The sequence below is a fragment of the Pithys albifrons genome, chromosome 3 (assembly GCF_047495875.1).
Source record: "Pithys albifrons albifrons isolate INPA30051 chromosome 3, PitAlb_v1, whole genome shotgun sequence".
In the NCBI taxonomy this organism is placed as follows: domain Eukaryota; kingdom Metazoa; phylum Chordata; class Aves; order Passeriformes; family Thamnophilidae; genus Pithys; species Pithys albifrons.
Genome location: NC_092460.1, coordinates 31,955,013 through 31,975,292, shown reverse-complemented (window position 1 = coordinate 31,975,292; position 20,280 = coordinate 31,955,013). Strand labels below are relative to the sequence as shown.

At 38.3% G+C, this 20,280-nt stretch overlaps 1 protein-coding gene across 3 annotated transcripts in view; it reads left to right on the top strand.

Moving 5' to 3' along the window:
- Positions 1 to 19,936, top strand: part of DCP1B (decapping mRNA 1B) — a 44,479-nt gene extending 24,543 nt beyond the window's left edge. For 2 of the 3 annotated variants that reach the window (XM_071551253.1, XM_071551255.1), the window contains exons 4-9: positions 1,435 to 1,501; positions 3,899 to 4,034; positions 8,756 to 8,884; positions 9,633 to 10,472; positions 16,866 to 17,114; positions 18,852 to 19,936. In XM_071551253.1, the coding sequence (XP_071407354.1) occupies positions 1,435 to 1,501; positions 3,899 to 4,034; positions 8,756 to 8,884; positions 9,633 to 10,472; positions 16,866 to 17,114; positions 18,852 to 18,932 (1,502 nt within the window). In that variant the 3' untranslated portion in view covers positions 18,933 to 19,936. Of the gene's footprint in view, positions 1 to 1,434; positions 1,502 to 3,898; positions 4,035 to 8,755; positions 8,885 to 9,632; positions 10,473 to 16,865; positions 17,115 to 18,322; positions 18,358 to 18,851 lie in introns of all 3 variants that reach the window. The other variant, XM_071551254.1, reaches the window with a different exon arrangement.
- The last annotated feature ends 344 nt before the right edge of the window (positions 19,937 to 20,280 follow it).

The following is a 20,280-nucleotide window of genomic DNA, read 5'->3' as shown; positions in this document are numbered from 1 at the left end:
TCCAATAATCATACAAAGTCAATATTTGTATGTCTACAGGGTGCCTGTTCATTTGTGGGATATTTTAGGCTTTTCACCAATGTGCTGTATTGAACCATTTTTAGTTCTATAGAAGACAACACACAGCTGAAAATCTGAGGGGGAATGGAGAGAAGTATCACACTTGTGTCTGATGAGCAACTGTACATTCATTTTCTCTCCAAACACTAACAAAGCCAACATACACTTCATGTGCCACAGGTTTGGCCCTGTGGAACTGAAGGATCTATTGCCTTTGGATTCTGCTGGTACAAGGAAGTATTACAGCATCGGGGTCAGTGTTGCAGTTGTTTTTAAACAGGTACTCAATCCATTTCAAATGAAATCCATTTTCAAATGAAATCTAACCCCTGCTATGTTTGAAGACATGTTAGGAACTGCCATTTCTTAGTAAGGTTAAGGGAAAACTCTTGCTTGCAGTAGGGTAGGAGGGAGAAGAAACACAGCACCCACCTATTTGCTACCCTGAACGTGGATGGTGCCCAAGGCTGGGGTAATGGAGAGGGAAAGATCTGTGGTGCTTCTGCCTTCCCCTTCTCACAGCAGATGCCTGAGGTTAAAACTAGCACAGTTACCCTGAGAAATGTGGACAGATTGCTTTGAGACAGCATTGTAGTTTTATTCCCAGGCTATCTTACCAGGGCGTTGTAACATGGGTGTGAGTGGAAAAAAGCTCCCTGTTTAGGATGATTTTGGAACCTGCACTGACAACAGTCCTGTTACGGTTCTTATTATCATGGTGGTTTCATTAACAAGTGTGTATGTTTGAAAATCTTGAACTGTTAGTAAATTCAAATCTGTCATTGCTGCAGACGCTTAGTTCAGGGAATATCTAAACCTCTACATAGAATTCTAATCTTGGGGTTGGCTACAGGTAATTACTTCTTTGGTGGTGAAAATAATGGGCAGCATTGAAGGAAATCTACAGGGAGGCAGAGGTATGTTTGTACTACTCCAACAACTTTTTTGATGTATAAGACAGAGCTGAATGTTGTTGAAAGCTAAACAGATTTTCCTACTTATGTATGTATGCACCACTCCCTGCAGTATTCTAGTCACTGGAGCCTCATGGATATGATATGACAACTGAAAAAAAATTACAAATATTTTAAAGAAAAAAACCCCCACCACTGGTGTAGTGTTCTGAAGAAAAGGATCAAATATCTTTGCCTCCATTGAATATTTAAGAGCTTGTAATTTATGTGTTTAGAGATGTGCCTTTGATCTTTTTTTGATTTTTGTAGGATCTCAAATGTCTTTTTATGTTTATAGATGGGGGAGATACAAGACAGAAATGAACTTTAAAATTCCTTTACAGGTCACTTTTAAATATCTACCAGGTAGAATTGCTGTTTGAGAAGATACTCATAGTTTGTGTTTGATGTGCCTTTACAGTGTCCATATATGGGATTTGGTTTTATGATAAGGAAGAATGCCAAAGAATCGCAGAGCTCATGAAAAAGTAAGTGATGGGTAAACAAGAATTTTTGTGCCTTTTTTATGTATGTATTTCTGTACATCCATGCACATTATATTTCTACGATGATAATACCTTTTTTCTTCAAACTTGTATTTATAAACTTTGTTGGAAGTGTCAAGCCATTGTATAATTTGGTATAATCAGAAATGTCACTGTGTTGCAATACTTTTTCCTAATTGGTAGGGGTGCTTCACAGCTACATCTGAGTGTAACAGCTGATATGATTTATTTACTGATGACTCAGAGATTTTTGAAGAATTGTATTCTTTGGGGTTTTCATGTATTTTTCAGTTTGAGAAGATTTTGTTTTTTAATTCTACTGTTTCCTTTTTTCTCCAATCAAGGTAAGTGCAGGAAATCATGAAGGTATATTTTATTAATGCAGTTTATATGGGTTTTGTCCTCTTTACACATCATGGCTGAATTCCTGCTTCCTCATGTTTTTAGCAATATGTACAAAATTCACTTTGTTTTTGGAATATAAAGCAAGACTTCAGTTATATTTGAATTCATTACTTTCATGTACATAAAGGTGTTATTTTACATGTTACACAATCTTCAGTTTTGCAGTGTCAACCTGAAGATCACACAAAACTGTATTCTCAGCTGTTTTTAATATAAGAATCTCATGGATATTTTTTTCCACTCTCATTCCTTTCTTCACGTGTCCAGGATGGACAGGGCTCATTCTTCTGCTCTCCCCTCAGGCTGGCGTAAAGACAGGCTTGTTTTTAATGACCATTTTCTTATGACTGTTCTGCAGGCTTTCATGTTTGCTTGGAGGAGGAAGCAGCTGAAGTCTTACAGATTTTATCAACATAGACTATCTAATTTTTTTAGAGCTGTACTGTGGAGGATACAATGACAGGGCAGGGTAGGAACAGACAGTGATTGGATATTCCACTTGCCTGTGGTATAAAGGGTTGGACATATCACTGTGTCACAAATCTTGCAAGGGACAGGAGGAGGGATGATGTAGAGCCATGCCTTTGTCATCCCAAGAAAAGCCATGGGAAGTGGATACAGTCAAGCTGACAGCATTGGGTACTAACAGAGCACAAGGCAAAAACCTGTGGATCTCTCCTTTTTGGGTCATCTGTCTCGCTCTGAGCAGCTTCTGTAGCCAGAAGCTTCCTGAGGGAGTGACATCAAGTTTGATTGCCAAAATTGCCAAGTGCCCCAAAGCCCATTCGTGTGCCCGGCAGTACAAGACCACACAGGCTCATCCTCACACATATCAACTCATAGCAAAGTCCTCTAACTCTTCTACCACTGTGTTCCAGAGAGGATTTGTGATAAAATACTGGATGGGAAGATGGTCATGTTTCCTCTGTACATCTTTTAAGTACTACCTGCCGCGTTTCACTTTGCAGTGACAAAACATTGTGAAATACAGACTGTGACAGTGTTGAGGGTTTGTTTAGTAGAGTTTGTTGGTTTTGCTGTATATCCTGCAGCTCTAAAATGAGTCAGTTGTGACCCAAGAAATAATTGATGGGGATGAATTTACAGAAATAAGCAATGAACCCTAGGAAACCCAGGTTTTTGACAGCTCATTTTAGTTAACTAGCTCAGGTTTCAGTTGGTGGTGATTAGGTGCTCTCAAACTGGTAATTTACTACAATAAAACCTAGTTTTCAGAGGATTCATGCAAATGTAAACCACGTGTAGTGGTTTATAATAGCAGTATTTCATATAGATAAAAAATACCCTGTTGCTCAGCCAATTGGCTGTGTGTTTTAATTCTCAGCATTCTACAATAATAATAAAACAGCTGGGGCAGGAAATTGGTCATTTGCTAGTAGTTAATGCCTGATTTGTGTGTGTTTGCCATCCTCCACCACCAGCAGAACTGAATAACACTATAAATTCCCTGCTCCTTCTGGGTATAGAAATTGTGACTCAGAAATTTTGTTCTGTGGTCTAGTGTAGTCAAGATGAGAGAAAATTAATCTCGTGTCAAATTATGGTTTTATGTAGATTTCTAAATAGAGATTTTCTTAATACATGTTTTAATATAGATGGGGGGAAAGCAAAAATTATTGAGTTTCAATTAAATATTGTGTAATGGTTTGACCCATGGCTTCCTCAGACAAACACAATTAAAAACCTCAAGCATGAAACAATCTCACCTAGGACAGGAGAACCACCAACAACTGGAGGGATCAGATCCGGGCCAAGCAAGGAAAAAAAACAAAACCACTCCTCCCCTGCTAGGTGGAAGACACGTGTGGAATACTTGTAACTTCCTTAGATACAATGGTTACTGAGGAAGCCATGGGTCAAACTATTACATATTGTACAGTAATTGTAGTTAAACTTTTTATATTTTATCTGGGGTTTTGTCTTGTGTGTTCTGCTCTCCCCTCCAACTTTCAGCCTAACTCAGCAGGAACAATTCAAAGCACAGCAGGGCACGGGAACAGGAGTGTCGCCAATGATGGTGAATTCTGCGAATAACAAAGAAGTGGATATCCTACGGATGCTCACCAAGGCCAAAGATGAGTATACCAAGGTGAGACTTGCTGTTTAGAAAACCAGGACATTTCTGTTTGGCGGTACTATGATGCCAACATGCTCCTGCTTTACATTATGAATCATAAAAGATTTGATTTTTGGTTTATTTCATTTTTGAATAGTTTTACTCAAAAGTGAAGCTGCTTTTGGACAGTTTGCTCTCTCGTATGTGTAGTGGCTGGTAGAAGAATTCTGGCAGAATTTGCTAAAGATTCAAAAGAAATGAATGCCATCAATAAAAACTTCTAGAGGGAGAACATGTATATGATTGATTATTTGTTGAATGGTAGAGGGTAAGAGCAGGTGTAAATCACCTTTCATTTTGATCCTTAGAACTCCCGTGTTTGTTGAGTAGCACCTGGAGTTGTGCCCTTTTTCTGGGTGAAGTGGTAATAATTTCTGTGATTTGTACAAATGCCTTCGTTCAGAGGAGGCCTTTGACAGTGAAGTTACTGCTTTTAATTGTGATTGTTAGCTACTTTCAGACACTAATGGAAGGAAATGAAAAGGTTGAAATGTAGTATGATTTCAGCCCATGTGCTGCTTTGGTCTTCTGAGGCTTCTAAATAAAGAAGTAACTAATGGACTAATAATGTTCTCTATTATTGAGCAATCAAAAACGTTTTACTTTGGGGAATAAAAATCTAATAATTTTAACTATTCATATATAAGCTGCAAATTGTTACAGAGCCTGCAGGTTCCTACTGCTGTTTCCTGTATTGCTTATGTGCTGTCATGCAGTAATAAAGCTTATAAATGTTCTGAGTCTAGAAATACATGTATCTCTTTTTCTCTTTAAATTTATGTGGGGATTTTTTTTCTGAAATGTAGCTACCAATAAAATCCTCAGAACCGTAATAGCAAACTATTTGAGTTATGGTAAAATGTAGCCCTTTTTGTTGTGGTATAGTTTATTTTGAAGCTTGGGGTCTTTGTATTTTCTGATTTAATGTATTATAGTGGACAAACACTTCCAAAACATGGTATCTTTTCTATGTTTTAATACTGAATCAATATCTAGGCTTGGCATTAGAGACCATGATTTAAGATGTTACAAAACATTCAAGAGGTTTCCGTTAAATAATCTTAAAATACTGTAAATGGAAAACTAGAAAAATATTAAGCTGTGCTGAGATTCTATGAAAAGGAGCTAAAAATTCTAAAAGAAGTTACCTTACCTTACCTTACATTAGCACACAGAAAATCAAGACAAAGAAGAGGAAATTTTATTGTTTACATAATAGCTTTGGGGACTTTTCTCCTTGCAGATAAGATCTTTTGAAATCTTGCTTCTTACTTCATCTTTAATCTTTCCACATTTAAGGGATTGCCAAGGAAATAAAAAATAACATGATAACTTCCTCTTCATCTGGAACATGAGCACTAGGAGTCTCTGATCTCTTCGGAGCAGGATGTATGTGATTTGTTAGCAATATAAATTTTAAAAGAGTCTGATCAATAAAGGCAGCGACAACCATTTTTATATTTAATGTTAATATGTTTGGAGCAATCATGATTTTTTGCTGCTTTGTGACATCTGCTTTCTTGCCAGTGTATGTATTATGACTTAGATGTGCTGAAATCAGTTATGAATTACGTTGTGCTCCTCTTTGCTCGTTTCAGTGAAGAGGGTGTTTTGAAGTATTGGAAGCTGTAGAATAAAAACACCAGTTTTCAAAACTTTTAAGGAATTTTGCTCAATTTTTAATGGTGTAACTAATTTTGAAGGGTATATCTTGTTCCAAAATTATGTTACGCATTTAGAAGTTACATGCAAAACAAAATACACAGGCTCCCCTCTCCTTTTTTTTTTTTTCTTTAATGGTGCTTTAGGATGCTAAACCACTGAATTAGTTTCTGAAAAATGTACTTATTATGCACTTGATCTCTGGTAAGAAAAAGTGGTGTTAGCCACAGGTGATAGCCAGGGAGATAAACAGTTGAAGAGCTGTGAGGGCACAGAATGAAGCATGATGGAATGTGTTTCTCTTTAACCATTGTGCCTTGTACTGCAGGACAAGCTCTGGTTTTAGCTCTGTGCTGCACAGATCTCCTACAGCATCTCCCCATTTACCACACCATCTTTGATCTAGTAAAGGTCAGATTAAGTGGATATCCTTTGTCTGCTTGATTGTGTCCAGTATAACTGAACCTTCCTTCTTCATTCCAAGGACACAGAGCCATTTGATAAGAACATAATTTCTGGTGGTGTGTAAGCATCACCTTGAACTTCTGTTTCTGTTCTTTGCCTGCAATTTCACTGTTTCTAAGCAAAATGTTCCACTGGTACTGCCCTGACCCAACAGGAATATAGTTTCAAAGTTTTCAGGTGCCTTAGCTTTTGGTGTGTTGACTGCGTGAAAGACTTGATGGCAGGATCCAGAAGGTCTGGCTTTCCTGAGAGCACTACCATACACAGCCTGGATGATGCAGAGTCAGCATTCCTGTGCTTAAACAGTCTGAAGTGGTTCCATACGTCTCACTTAAGCAGGGCTTTGGCTGGAAAGCCTTGCTGCTTCTGCTGTTCCTCAAGACTATTCTTGTCCTCTTTTAGTTGCTCTCTTCTGCTGAGCACCTTGTACACCTTCATGCAACTGCTCATTAATGTCATTTTATGGCTGCATTACATCAGCTAGGTGGAAATCCCCACTGTCCACGGCCTTTTAGGTCTGCACTCAAGCTCTGATTCAAGCCCACTTCATTGCTTTCAGCACAGACATCAATCTCCATAGCTCTTCTAAGTTCCATCAGGTTATGGCTGATGTTCTTTCCTTGTATCAGACCTTCTGGCATCTCCTCCTAAGTTCCATCAAGTCGTGGCTGATGTTCTTTCCTTGTATCAGACTTTCTAGCATCTCCTCTTTGTTCTTGACAGATCTGTGTAGCTCACCTCTCAATGTCAGGTTTCCACTACAGAGCATGAGATTGGGATGTGACTTGGCATTTGCGTCAGGAGGATTACAATACTGAGGTTCCATGATTATCCACTGGCTGTTTCCTTTGACAGTTCAGCCTGAGCTTCATATTGCACAGGTAGACTATGAGATCTCACAACACGGAGCCGTTGTTTTCCTCAAATGTCTCTGCTAAACTCATCAAAACATACTCAGTGTTGTTCTTGCTCATTTTGATTCACATTCACCACATTTTCTCCAATGTTGCAGAGACTTTCTTTGACTTGATCTTAGAACCTTTTGATTTCTTGAGCATCTTTTGTAGGAGCACAGTTTTGAACTAAACAAAATTGTTGTAGCTGATGAGTGCCCTTCTGGTTCTATCACTAAAGAGCATGGTGACATTTCTTTCCTGCTGCTTTCTGCTGTTTGTTGATGATGCCATCTGATTTCTTCTTTACCTGTCTACCTGAAAGTTGCTTAAAATGTCATGCTAGTGCTCCTGACTTACTCATCAGCAAGGCCGTGCTCCCTATCTGCCAACGTGGCCTTATATTCTGATCTGCAATAGTTACAGATTCTTTTGAAATCATAACAAGCTTTTTTTCTCTTCAATGTACTACTCTGTGTTTGATACCAGCCTAGTAGCCACGTTACCAAATCACAACAATGATACCAAGCTGGGTCAATGTCATTCTCTGTAGGCCTTTGTATATACTGATGTTCATTTTGCTGAGGAATTTGGTCTGAAAAATGTAGTGACAACTCTGTTAAACTCTGCTGCTTCTCACCTCATGCTTATATGCTTAGTTCTGGTATCCTGCAGAGTAAGGCAGTGGAATCTAAGGTAGTTATGGCTTCTGAAGAATTCAGTCTATTAAAATACCCCAGGAAATAAAGGTATTATTTAAATTCCGCAGAACTCATTGCAAAATATTCAAGACTATGCTATCCATTATGTTAAAGAAAAAACTTATATGGGTTTTGCCCAATACCTTATGCTGAGAAATAGCAATGAGAAGGAGGTATGTTGAAAAAAAAGCAGCATCATTAGAAAGAGAACAGTTTGGGAGAAAAAAGCTGTTTAATCTTACTGAAGTGTGGTTTTGGTCTACGTAGTATCATGTAGGATCTGTCCAACCTGAAAAACAAAATTCTCTACACTTGTTTTAGTATCAGTCAAATAGGGGCTTCATTCCATGTCTCTGATCACTTTTAGTTATTTGCCTCTGCCCATCTTTTTATAAATATTTTTATTAATATTGTCATATTTAATATGAAAACATACTGATTCTACAAATTGATTAAATCTTTAATTATTTTTCTGTGCAAGTGCATGCATCCTCCAAGTTCCCACAAAGTGAAGATTTATGTAGAAGTGTTTAAACTATAATTCCACTTTTTAAAAAAAAGCATTTTAAATGTTCTTTATGGGCACATTAATCCTTCATGGATCTAAACTACTTCTAGCAGCCTATTGATGCAGGAAAAGCATGTCTGTTGCTTGGTTTCCAAAGTGCTTTTGAAAAATATTTTATGTTCTTTTAAGTGCAGGAAAAGCAGATTAAAAAAAGTACTGAGATTTAAATTAGAGCGAAGTCTCATACTAGGGAAATCTTCGAAACAACTGTTCAATTTCACATATGTCTTGTGGTTTTAGAAAATTAGGTTGCAGTTGTTACAATCCTTCCAGTAGCATAATACTTAATAATCAGTGCTACGTTAGTATTTTTTATTATTGAATACCTGGTTATGTCTTTTTACTGCAGTTGAGAACTATAGGGAAAAGATAGTCATACTAAAAAATACATCTTTTCTGTTGCAGTGTAAGACCTGCTCAGAGCCAAAACAAATAACCAGTTCCTCTGCAATCTATAACAACCCCAACCTAATCAAGCCAATTCCAGTGAAGCCGAGTGAAAATCAGCACCAACGAATCTCTCAGCAGAGCAAGGTAAAATGTGCTGTGTGTTTTCTGACTGGTGCTGCTGTAATCGAGGAGCCCTGTAGGAATATTTATTTGAGCCAGAAGGTCAGTGCAAGAATTTGCAATGGAGCCACTGTGAGGAATTATTTTAATGCACAACTAATCTGTTTTATAAAAGCTCCTGAACCCCCACCATATGATGTGGAGGCATGTGAATTACAGACTTATTATTCTGATGCAACAAAGAAATAGTAGTCTTTCAAATTTTAGGTGCTTCTTTGATCACAAGCTGATCTAGTCAATTGCCGGACCACAGCTTTTGTGTTTATTTTTTTTAGGTGAAATAATTTAATTTAAATAAAGAAAAGTCTCTTAATACATCTTCAAGCCAAATCACACTGCAGAATCCTAAAAACTGAATTCAGCTGTGACCAGCAGATGCACAAGAAGCAGCCCTACTTCATACACAGGCAGATTTGTCTCCTACTAATACTGTACTGATGGCTGAAAGAGAAGATGCTCTCTCATGATATTTAAAGCAAAGCCACTGCTGTATCTCAGATTCAGTGACTTTTCTCCCACATTAGCAGCTTGGCAACAGTCTTCTTGCCCTTCGTATGTGACAAAACTATTAAAAATCCTCTTGGGGGAAAAAAAAAGAGCATAGCGGTTTTCTCAGCTTTTCCTTGAATGCTGCTGGCTAAATATTGTCGCCACTTAATGTAACTTACGCATGAGGGAACTGTGTTTACTCTTTCCCTTTGTCCCCTCACAGAGTGCGGATCCTGAGCCACAGCACTTGTCTTTGACAGCACTGTTTGGAAAACAAGACAAGCCAGATGTCTCCGAACCACTTAATAAGCAGCCCCCGGAGACCCTCCCTGTTAGGCAGGGTGTGGTTCGCTCGCTGTCCTACGAGGAGCCCAGCAGGCACTCGCCCTCTGCAGAGAAGCAGCTTTGCCCTGCCATTCAGAAGCTCATGGTGCACAGGACAGACCTTCATCCCCTGGCTGAGTTCCCCCAGAACCGACTCTGTGAAAATGGCAATATCCACCCTGTGGGAGAGACTTTCACAGGACTCTTCCAACCTGTGACTTCTCATGGTATTGCAACATCTCACGTGGTTCAGGATACTGCTGGCACTCAGAGCTTATTGCAGAAATTGCAGAGTCAGTCAGTGTCAGTGACGAAAATGGACCCCAGTGCAACAGGACCTGTGAACTCAACAGCTTCTGTGTTCAGCAGGACTCCTGCTGCTGTTGGAGCACCAGCAGCAACTGTGAATAACATGAGCCAGCCACCTTTGGTGTATTTCAATGGGTCCCTACCAGGCCAGACTTTAGAGGCTCAGACACTTGGTAAAGAACAATCCAAACTTCCCAGACAGCCACTTTCTCTCTCTGGCAATCAAGCAGCCAATTCTGGGGTGATCTCACCTCAAGAGTTATTGAAAAAACTCCAGATAGTGCAACAAGAACAACAGTTGCATGTGTCCAGCCGACCAACCTTGGCAGCTAAGTTTCCTGTTGTTGCTCAGAATACCAACACACTGAAACCACTGGATTCCTGGATAGAAAAGGCACCGGGTACAGAAAAACAGAGCACACTCTTCCAGGTAAATGGGGAGTTTCAAAATTACACAAACAAAATTCTGGCAATCTTTTAAACTTGATGAGTTATTATGTTAGTCTTTGGTTCATTTTGGCCAGTGTATTCTTGTTACTGTTCTATGACATATTGCACATCATTCATTTTGCAGGTGATACTTTAACAACATCAGGTGAGTTCTGATTTACCAAAATGTGGTATTGCAGATACTGAAGGCCACACCTCTGCACATTACTGATGACCAAAAACTACTGCAGTGTTGTTTTTTATCACAGATCCTTTGAAAAGTCACCTAGTTTTCAGTTGCCATATTTAGTCTTAGGCTGTTGTGTGTAATTGATGGTTAATGAGTGTAATATTTTGGGTTTAATAATATTTTCTACAAAATTAGTCATAGCTGTGTGTAGATATGCACTCTTCTGTATTCCAGTTGCTAAAGATCCTTAAAAGGTCCCTTGTTTTCTAATAGTAGCTTTCTAAGTATTTGTATATTGGTGAATTAGTTATCTTGTACCACACCTGCTACTTCTACCTATTCATTAGCAATTCTTTTTCATATGCTGTGTATTATTTTGAAAAAAGGTCTTGTACGTGAACGCCATCAAAAAGCAAATCCCCATAGTTCTGGTGATTGTGATCCTAAAAGTCAGATTGGTGTGTTAAAAAATTCAAGAGATGTCAAGAGAGTTTGTCTCTCCTATGAGTATTTTTTTCTGTTCTTCAGAAAAGCAGCATGTGCAATTACAAGAGTCCCATCCTGGATAACTACTATCTTTAACAACTTAATTTTCTAAAGGTTCTTCTGCACTAGAATGTCTTTAGATGTCCTGTTTAGGGATGTTTCTAAGCCCTTTTCAGCTTACTTTATTGTGGATAGACTTTCCACAAGACTTGTGTCGTACAGTATTTGAGACTGGAAGTTACTTATCCAAATGAAAAAAACATTCCCTTTTTCAGTGTAGAGTTCAAAAGCTGCTTTTCTGTTGCAACTATTCAGTTTTTCTATTTCTACTTTATTCTTTTGTCTGTTTCTGTCAAAACCTTAATGAAAGACTGCAGAATACCTCAATGTGCTCCAAGAATCCTCCCCATGCTAGAAAGTTATTCTACATGTGAAGAGACCGAAATGGTAATTTAAGAATGTAAGGGCCACATCTGTCACTAAGTCTGTGACAGGTCAAGTTTTCTAATTCCATGAGACAGGTCAGAGGAAGATGAATTTGATAGAGCAAATAGCCATCATTATTTTTGTTCTTTTAATTAATGCAGCATGATTTTGAATCTGTGTGAAAGAGTTTTTTGAGGATTAGTCATTGCTATTATTCAGAATCAGTTGCTTACAGATGGTAAGTCTGACTCTCCAGTGGAGAGCTAAAGAATAAAAAGAGGATCCAGAGTGACAAAAATTTAATTGTTTTCACTGGGGATGGAACTTGCCTGCTTTAAATGCAAGAAATTGCCTGATTCACTGGTACTCATAGCATGAGAACATAAGACATTCCTACTTCAATGGTAAAAGTGAAACGAGGCAAGTGCCAGACTGTACATTATAAGTCAGCATGCATAAATACAAGAAAGGAAATATGCTGATATATTTTTTCAAATTAATAATCCCTAGAGATGCTACTATGGCTAATGACTTTATTTGTGTATATATGAACAAAAAACAATGCCAGCATTAGTTGGAATATGGAAAAGCATTTACTGAGGTCTGACATAATGCAATTACAAGAGTTTCACTGCTTGAATATGGATAGAACACAAGCTTGGGAGAAAAACAAAATCTTCTATGGACCAAGTCTCATTCACTGTGGTTATTGCTGCAAGTTGACCTTAAAAAAAAAAAAAGAAGCAACTCTCAATCTCCCTTTCTGTGGCTGTGAGCACAGCAAGGAGAGTGAGACTGTCTAGGAGTGGCTTCACAGGCTGACACAGCCAAAGCTGCCATTGAAAGAGTATTAGATGCAGCTCTTCCTACACATTTAATATAGCTTTTGAGATTTAATGCATAGACTAAGATGATAATGAAAGCATGACTAATTGTTGTTTAGGACAGCTAAAGCTCTGCAGTCTGGAAGGAATGGCCTCTTTCAAATGCAGCAGATTGCCAAAAAAGCAAAAGCTGGGAGGCTAAAAATGAAGGAACGAGTCTGTGTTCCTCTGGAAGCCATGAATTAGCCACATGAAATATGCCTACTTTTGATAAAAACCTGGAAGATAATAAACAACTTTGAAAATCCAATGTTAATCTTTTTATAATATCATCCTTGCAGTAGACCAGAGGCTTTAAGTGCTGCCATGCCTGCAGAGTAGACATTCGAGTGAAATTGAATTGGCACAAATACATCTGCACATGCTCATGCAAAATTGATCAGAGCAGATTCTGACAACAAATGCTGAAAAAGGTTTGTTCTCTGTAATTATTTGTCTTTTGGTATTGCCTTTTCTACTACATTCAGCATACAGAAACAGCAAAGTCTAAAAAGTCTGACAGGAATAGAGAGGTGTCTGGATGGTGTCTGTTGTTGGAAAAATCATATTAAAGGAACATCCTTAAATCCATCAGCAGCACTAAGAAAATGAAAGCAATAGTCTTTTGCACAACTGACACATTACAAGTCCAAGTTTAAATTGGCTTCTGCTGCATCTCCATATGGTATAAGAACTGTGATCTCCCACATGGAAAGGAAGAGACCAGTTACCAAAAAAAAAAAAAGAAAAAAAAAGAAGAAAAAAGCAAAAGCTGAAGAATAATACTTGGAAGCATTCAGTCTGGTCTGGTGCCAGCCCTATTCTGCGAAGTATTCCTTATGCAGACAGTGAGTAATGTGTGCTTAAGATACAATAAAAAACATTAATCTGCAGTGGGCTTTTAAGGATATGTTTAGTGTTAAGCATGTGCTATCCTGATTAAAGATACATGCTTGCTTAAGTGTTTATGTTAATCAGAATTATGGTTTTAAAAGTGCTTACAAGAACCCAGACATAAATTGATCTTTTCTTCAGAAGGCCACTTCACTTGCAACTCATTTTTCTCATTTCCTGGAGCATTTTTCTGTCATGAATGTATTTTGTACATGGTGTTACATTTTCTGAGTATGTGCATGTATCTTGTATCTTTGGTGTGAGTGTCACACCGTTGCCTCTTCGTTGTCCTGACTGCAGTTTCAGCACGAGATTGTAAATGCACAGGAGGGATGCAAATAGGTGCATAGAACTTGTTTCAAAAACTAATTTAAGATTCTATAGCTAAACATCAATTAAAATATTCAAAATTAAGCTTGAAAGACAAGACAATGTTAGCATTGTAGCACGCTTTATTTTAATTAACTGCCTTTAAATTCCCAAACCATTCTTAAGTAATGGCACTAAAAACTGTTTGAGGCCCACAGCACCCACTGGGTGTTGATGTTCCAGAGGAGCACTCATTGCACATGAGATTCTGCTCATTTAGGAGCAACAGAGGGTGCCAGTTTGCATTACAGGAGATCCAGTGCATTCCTTAGTTCATGGTGTTACGTGAATTTTCCAGCTACCATGTCATCCATCTAAATCTCAAACTGGTACCTTAGTGAGCATTTGGGCTTCAGAGAAAGAATACTACAACAATTGTTTTGCACATTTTTCGTTGTTCTTACTTCATTGCTGCACAACTGATGGTAGACTCTTACTCTGTTATTAGTGACTCAGAGATTTAAGTGTTGACCTGATAAAGCTGGAGATAATTCAGTAGAGGCTGGATGAACAAGCAACTCAGGTTATGTGCTGTGGGAAAGAAGTTGATCAACAGAATTTTGGAAGGGCTGTTACAACTTGTAAGAAGTTACTCAAAGCTAAAAGATTGGTCCAAAGGCTGTTAATGTCCCTCCAGAGCATTCTCAGTGCTTTCTGCAAAAGCATGGTGTTATAGGAATTGCACTAGTTATGCCAAGATCATCATCCCATTTTTTGATGGGTGTCATTTTTCCTGGTGACTCAAGGTGATCTGAACTGAATCTGAAATGAAAATTTTCCTTCATATTTAAAAAACCAACAAACAAAAAACCCCAACCCATGTGGTTTATGTAAAAGTTTGTTTTATGAGAGAAGTTTTGAACATGAACTCTTAGCAAAAGATGCATTTTAATATTGTGTACAGATCCAAATGTTATGCACTGAAAAAAAGATATGTGTAATTTCTATTCTGGCACAAATATTTGAAGTTCTGTGGTAACCTGTAGATGTTGTCTGTGTCACCAGTAGATGGCAATATTGCTCATTCCATGTAGTTTCCATATGCTTGGCAAGCCCTACCAAAAATCGTTTCTATCCAGAGAAGACATAATTCTTCATATGTCTTTTAAACCACTACATGTGTACGTGTTTGACAGGAGAAATTGTATGTTACTAAGAGCACAGTTTGTCTCAGGTTTTGGTTATATGCTTTGGACTGCAGAGGAAAATGTCTTTTGATTTGAGGGGATGTGTTATCTAGGCCTGACATAGTCTGTGGTAGATTCAGCAATGTCAGTGGGACAGTTTATCTCCTCCAGCTGCTCCCAACCTTCCCTTTGCAGGAGGTTTCTGCCCTTGCAGAGCAGTTTGTATATCCATTCTTTAAATTACATTAGGAAGAGTCATCTTGTTTAAACAAACCCTGCCAATTCTGCTTGAGGCAGGTTAAAGAGAAGTTACTTCACTGGCATGGATGAGTAGAGCAGAAGCATTATAAGTGTCTGGGGACAGTCAGTCTTCCCGAGACAGAAGAAAAATCTTCTCACTTATGGGAAAACATCTGTGCACAGTCCAAAGGTCTCACTCCACAGGGGGATGTCACTTTGGATTCACACTGGTTTTCTTCAAAAAGGAATGTACACAAACATATGCACTGCTACAACCCTGCAATGAGTTAGTGATACCTCTGCTCATTCAGGACCTTGTAACACAGATCTAGTGATCACTGTTACAATAACGTGCCCTGGAGTTGGAAAAGAGCTGTAGGTCAAGAGTTTGGAAGTGCTGCTCTCTGTATGAGAAACAGAAACAATATTTACCTAACAGGGTAAATATCGCAAAAGTAGAGGAGGGTTTTGCATTAGGTGCACACTGCATGCTCTCTATTACCCATGAGTTGTTCCTGACCCTTAGTCTTTCTGCTTCCTTAAATTTTCTGTAAAAGACTATTACATCTGTCCTTCTCCTTTCTTCCTATTACTTTTTCTGTTTTGGGCTCACTAACATTGCTCAGAAATATCTTGGGTAGAAGGATCATAACTAGGAGTAAGACAAACTACAAGAATATGAATATTCTTTAATATTAAATTATGTGGCTTTGCATACTTAAGGGAGCACCCTCGGTTTTATTTTCTTAATTTTAATTTTTCTTCAAAACTGAAATGTAATCTAGGACACAGAGTGAAGTGATTGTAGCTTCTTACCTTTATATAATAGCAATAAATCATGCTTCAGTCCAAAAGGAGCTTTGGTGAGGTCAGATCAATTCATTTGTGTTTTCTGCTCTTTGAACAGAAGATGGGATACAGGAATAGCAAGAAGATGGCTGTTTAGGATTAAGATTTATTACTAGAATTACCTGGAGGGAGGTTTAATATCTGCAAACCAAGTGAATTAGCTTCCTGTTATGTTGTGTGTTTTATCTGATAATATTTGCTAATCCCACGTGTTTTACAGTTCCAAGATGCATTACAAAATTTAAAAGTAAAAATGATTTGACACATATCTTTGCAGGTTGGCATGGTTAGTATATTGAGGGAACTTGCAGAACTGCTGCAGCATCAAGGCTTTCATTCTCTTTGAGGGTCATTTTGATTTTGTCAACTCTGTGTTGGTCAGGAGTCAGTTCTGTTTCTGACAGTGCCACCAGCTCACTATGGCTCTTAAGTCTGCCACTTAATCTCTGGGGCTTTCCATTCTCCTTAAGTAAAATGAGAAGATAAAATATATACATATATATATTTATGAAGTAATTTGAAAGTTTTAATTGGTAAATACCTTCAAGTATTGGGTACAAAGATTAGACTTCAATGGTGACATTTGCATGTATGTTATCAAGGATTAAATTTACTGATTTACCATCCTTATGTAGAAGACTTTACAGCTTTAAGTGCTGATACTTAATAGCGCTCTGATTTCTGTACTAAAATCCTCTTGTCCTAAGATATGTGCCTATCAGATAGATTTAATCACACTTGAATCCATTGCTGCAATCTCAAATTGGATAGAAGACCTTTTAATCTGGAAACAGATAACATAGGTGGTCCTGAGCTGGAGTTTGACATCACTGTATCAGTATCCAACAGTCCCTGGGCCTGTTGCCAATCTCCCTGCAGTTTTCATCATCTTCATTCCCATACAATTAAGTGGATAGGTTTAATTGATGACTCTATTTTTGTACGGACAGGTAATCTCACCTCAGCGCATTCCTGCCACTGTGACTCCCACGCTGCTGATGTCCCCGATGGTGTTCACTCAGTCCACCCCTGCTCCCCCCAAAGCCAGTGAGAGTGGGCGGTTGGCAACAGCAAACCCAGAGCCTGCTGCCAGCCCTGCCAGCCTTCTCCTGCCCCTGCAGGCCCCAGAGCCAGCCATGCTCAGCAGCACCTCCATGACAAAGATGCAGCTGCAGGAGACACTCCTACACCTCATCCAGGTAAAGCACCAAGAAGTCTCCCACTTTTCTTTAAATCCTGATAACCACTTTTATATAAGCACCCTGTAATCAGTTGCATCCGTCTGTCTAGAGGCTGAATGAATAATTAAGATACATGTTGGAAGTTGTGCTACCTGTGGCTGCCTCTTAACAGGGCACCATGGCACAGGTTGGGGCTGTGAGAGCCTCTGCTTGCACCCTGCTGGCTTAACTGCATTTCGATTAATGCCTCTGATTTCGGGTTCAGGAAAGATAATCATTTTGATGAAAAAAACCCAAATGACTGAAAGCTTTGTAAGGTCAGCCTATGAGCCACAGAGACATCTATTATATTTTTAGCTAAGGATAAATAATGGGTGATTATCCGAGCTGCCAAATATTTCAGAGATGTGTGTAAAGCAGTAAGAGGAATTCAGACAGGAAATTAAAATTGCAGGATGAGTATGAGCAACTTTAAAATATGGGTTAGATAACATGAATATATACTAGTTCAGCTTAGCATTTAACTAGATAATTACATTGAATAAAATTCCTTTTGCTGCAGTTTTTCAGGTTTAATTGTGGCAAAGCATTAACATCATCATTAATGCTTGTTGACTGCTCTGGAATGGTGCATAACATGAATATTTTTTTCCTTAACTTGCTGTGTGATGAATATCTGAAGAGTAGAAGTTTATGAGAGATTACATTATAAAAGACCTGGCTACAGGACACAAGAAACAGACACAGGTTTAAGAGTTCATTTTGTAGACCAAAACTATGTGACCGCATGGCTTTGGAATAAAATTAAAGTCATTATTGGAATGTTGAAGTTACTTAAAATGCTGTTTAACTTATAAATCCAGAAAGAAAATAGTATGTTTAACAAATTGGAGGCTTCCCATTTTCCCCTGTATTTTTATTTTGGGATTGAAAAAAAAATTACATTTTCCTTTTCATTTTTCTTTACATGCTTGGAGTATCAGGATAGTATATATGAAGTTAAAAAGGAAACTAGTCAAGGAAAACTGGGGGTTACCCTCTGTAACTCTGTACTGGTACAATATATATTTAACCCTGCTCTTCTTGGTGGTAGTTAGGATTAACCAAGTTACCTGGAAATTATTTGCTGCCAATTTGTTAGCTGTCATTTTCCATTATATAAAACTATAATCTTGGATGCTCCTAATTTTCCTTAAATATAATCTTGATTGTAATTATCCTCGTAGGTTTATGTGAGCTACTTACAACATTCTTTCTCAATGTGAGTTGAATCATTCTTGTGAAATGTTCTTCATAAGGAAGAAAGTTAAACATCAGAGCAAAAGCAGCAGCTGTTAGGAGTGTTAAGCCTAAAAGAGCTAAACAAGATGCAAGGATTTGCCCAGGTAGGATTTAGTGTCTGATCAAGACCCAGGGTGTTTCAGTGTTCTTCAGACATGTTTGGAATTATGGGTGACCTGATGGAGGACACAAGTCAGGGAAATACCTTAGGTCAGTGGTGGTAAAGAGCAGAAATTACAGTGTTCTATTGTCACTGGGCTATCATGCAACAATAAATCCACAGTGAGTCTGGAAAATCTGATTCTTCTAAAGCTGCTGGCAAGGCTTAGAAATAATACATCTCTTTGGTAAAGGAAATAACCTTCCTATTGCCAAGTGAGGCTGTAAAGCATCTGGTTCATAAAATGGAATAACCTTCTAATCTTTTTACTTCAAGTGCTTATCCTGCTAACAATTGCCTGTTTTGTTTTTCAGAATGATGACAACTTCTTAAATATTATTTATGAAGCATATCTCTTCAGTGTGAGAAAGGCAGCAATGAAAAAGTCTATGTGAAAGATGATTTTTAACTCAATTTCCATTGCTTCCTGCACTCCAGGAAAAGGATTTCGACATTTTAAAGTATGTTTATGTTTGAAGAAATGAATGGTCTTAGGCATGTTGCATACACTTGGGTTTTGCTGGTTGGCAAAGGAATGCTCTACTGAGAAAAACGAGTGGAAATGGATTGTGCCTTTAATGAGGGGAGCATCACGGTACTGAAGACTTGAATCACAAAATATCTTAAATTATTTTTCTTATCTCGATTCACACTTAGAATTCGTTTCCTTGCATAAGGACTGAGTTCTCGGGATCCAGTTTGATTTGCTTACTCGCAGTGTGGTTATTCATTGCCTGGGTATTTGTCCTGGATGTTCCCCGACCGCCCTGTGCAGCTGTCCGGGTGAACGTGCGCATTCCTGGCCACATGGGGGCAATGTGGGACTATTTTTAGGAACGTGAAAATCGGATGAAATCCTCGCGGAAAGCCTCGGGATGATTGATCATCGTACTTAGTTGTCTGCAAAGCAATTTAGATGATGTGTCATGACTTCCTCCAAAATTTTTGTAGAAAAATCTTTTTCTATTTTGACAAGAATATTTTTAGCTAGAGGTAGAAATGGGATTCTGCAGGTGTTTTGAGGAATTGCAGGGGGGTGGGTTTGTGAATGTACTTGCTATCCATAGCTCTGGGGTGGCACTGGATTCGTGTTTCTGTTATTCCAGGTCCAATCTGCATTATTATAAGCAATGTGAAAATTTGTTAAGGGAAAGGCTACCTGATGTAAAAGTCCTATTAAAATTTTTTAGTGTGTTCCTGGAGCACAGTGATTTCATTGATCCATTTCTTAAGAAAATAAAATGGATAATCTCTACTGTGTGCTGATTTCCTTTTGCTGTACCATGGGCTATGTATTTAGGATTGTTGGATCACTTGTTTGTATGACTTGAAAAGGTTTTTATACTCCTCAGAAGACACATGAGGTTTTAAATCAACTAGAATAAATGACTGAAAGAGTTTTTATGTATTTTTTTTCACTGGCATCTGCTGCTGTAGCACCAGTTTACTACAGTTTAGGAACACACAGTTGTTGCTGAGGAGGCATTTCTTTTGTGGGCGCAGAGAACCCAAACTGTAATCCATAAATTATTGTACAATCTTCTTTACTATGGGCATTGATGTAGTCACAACTCAGAGGCCTTATCTGTGAAAGTTCTTCAGTGTAAATTTGGCTGCAGGTTTCAATTAATGTAGTTGTAATTTTCAAACAGTTGCTCCTGCCCCCATACCCATGCAAGAGTGGGGGGAAATTCACTCATTTTCCTTGGGAAAGGCTCTAAATCAATAGTAAAAAAAAAAGTC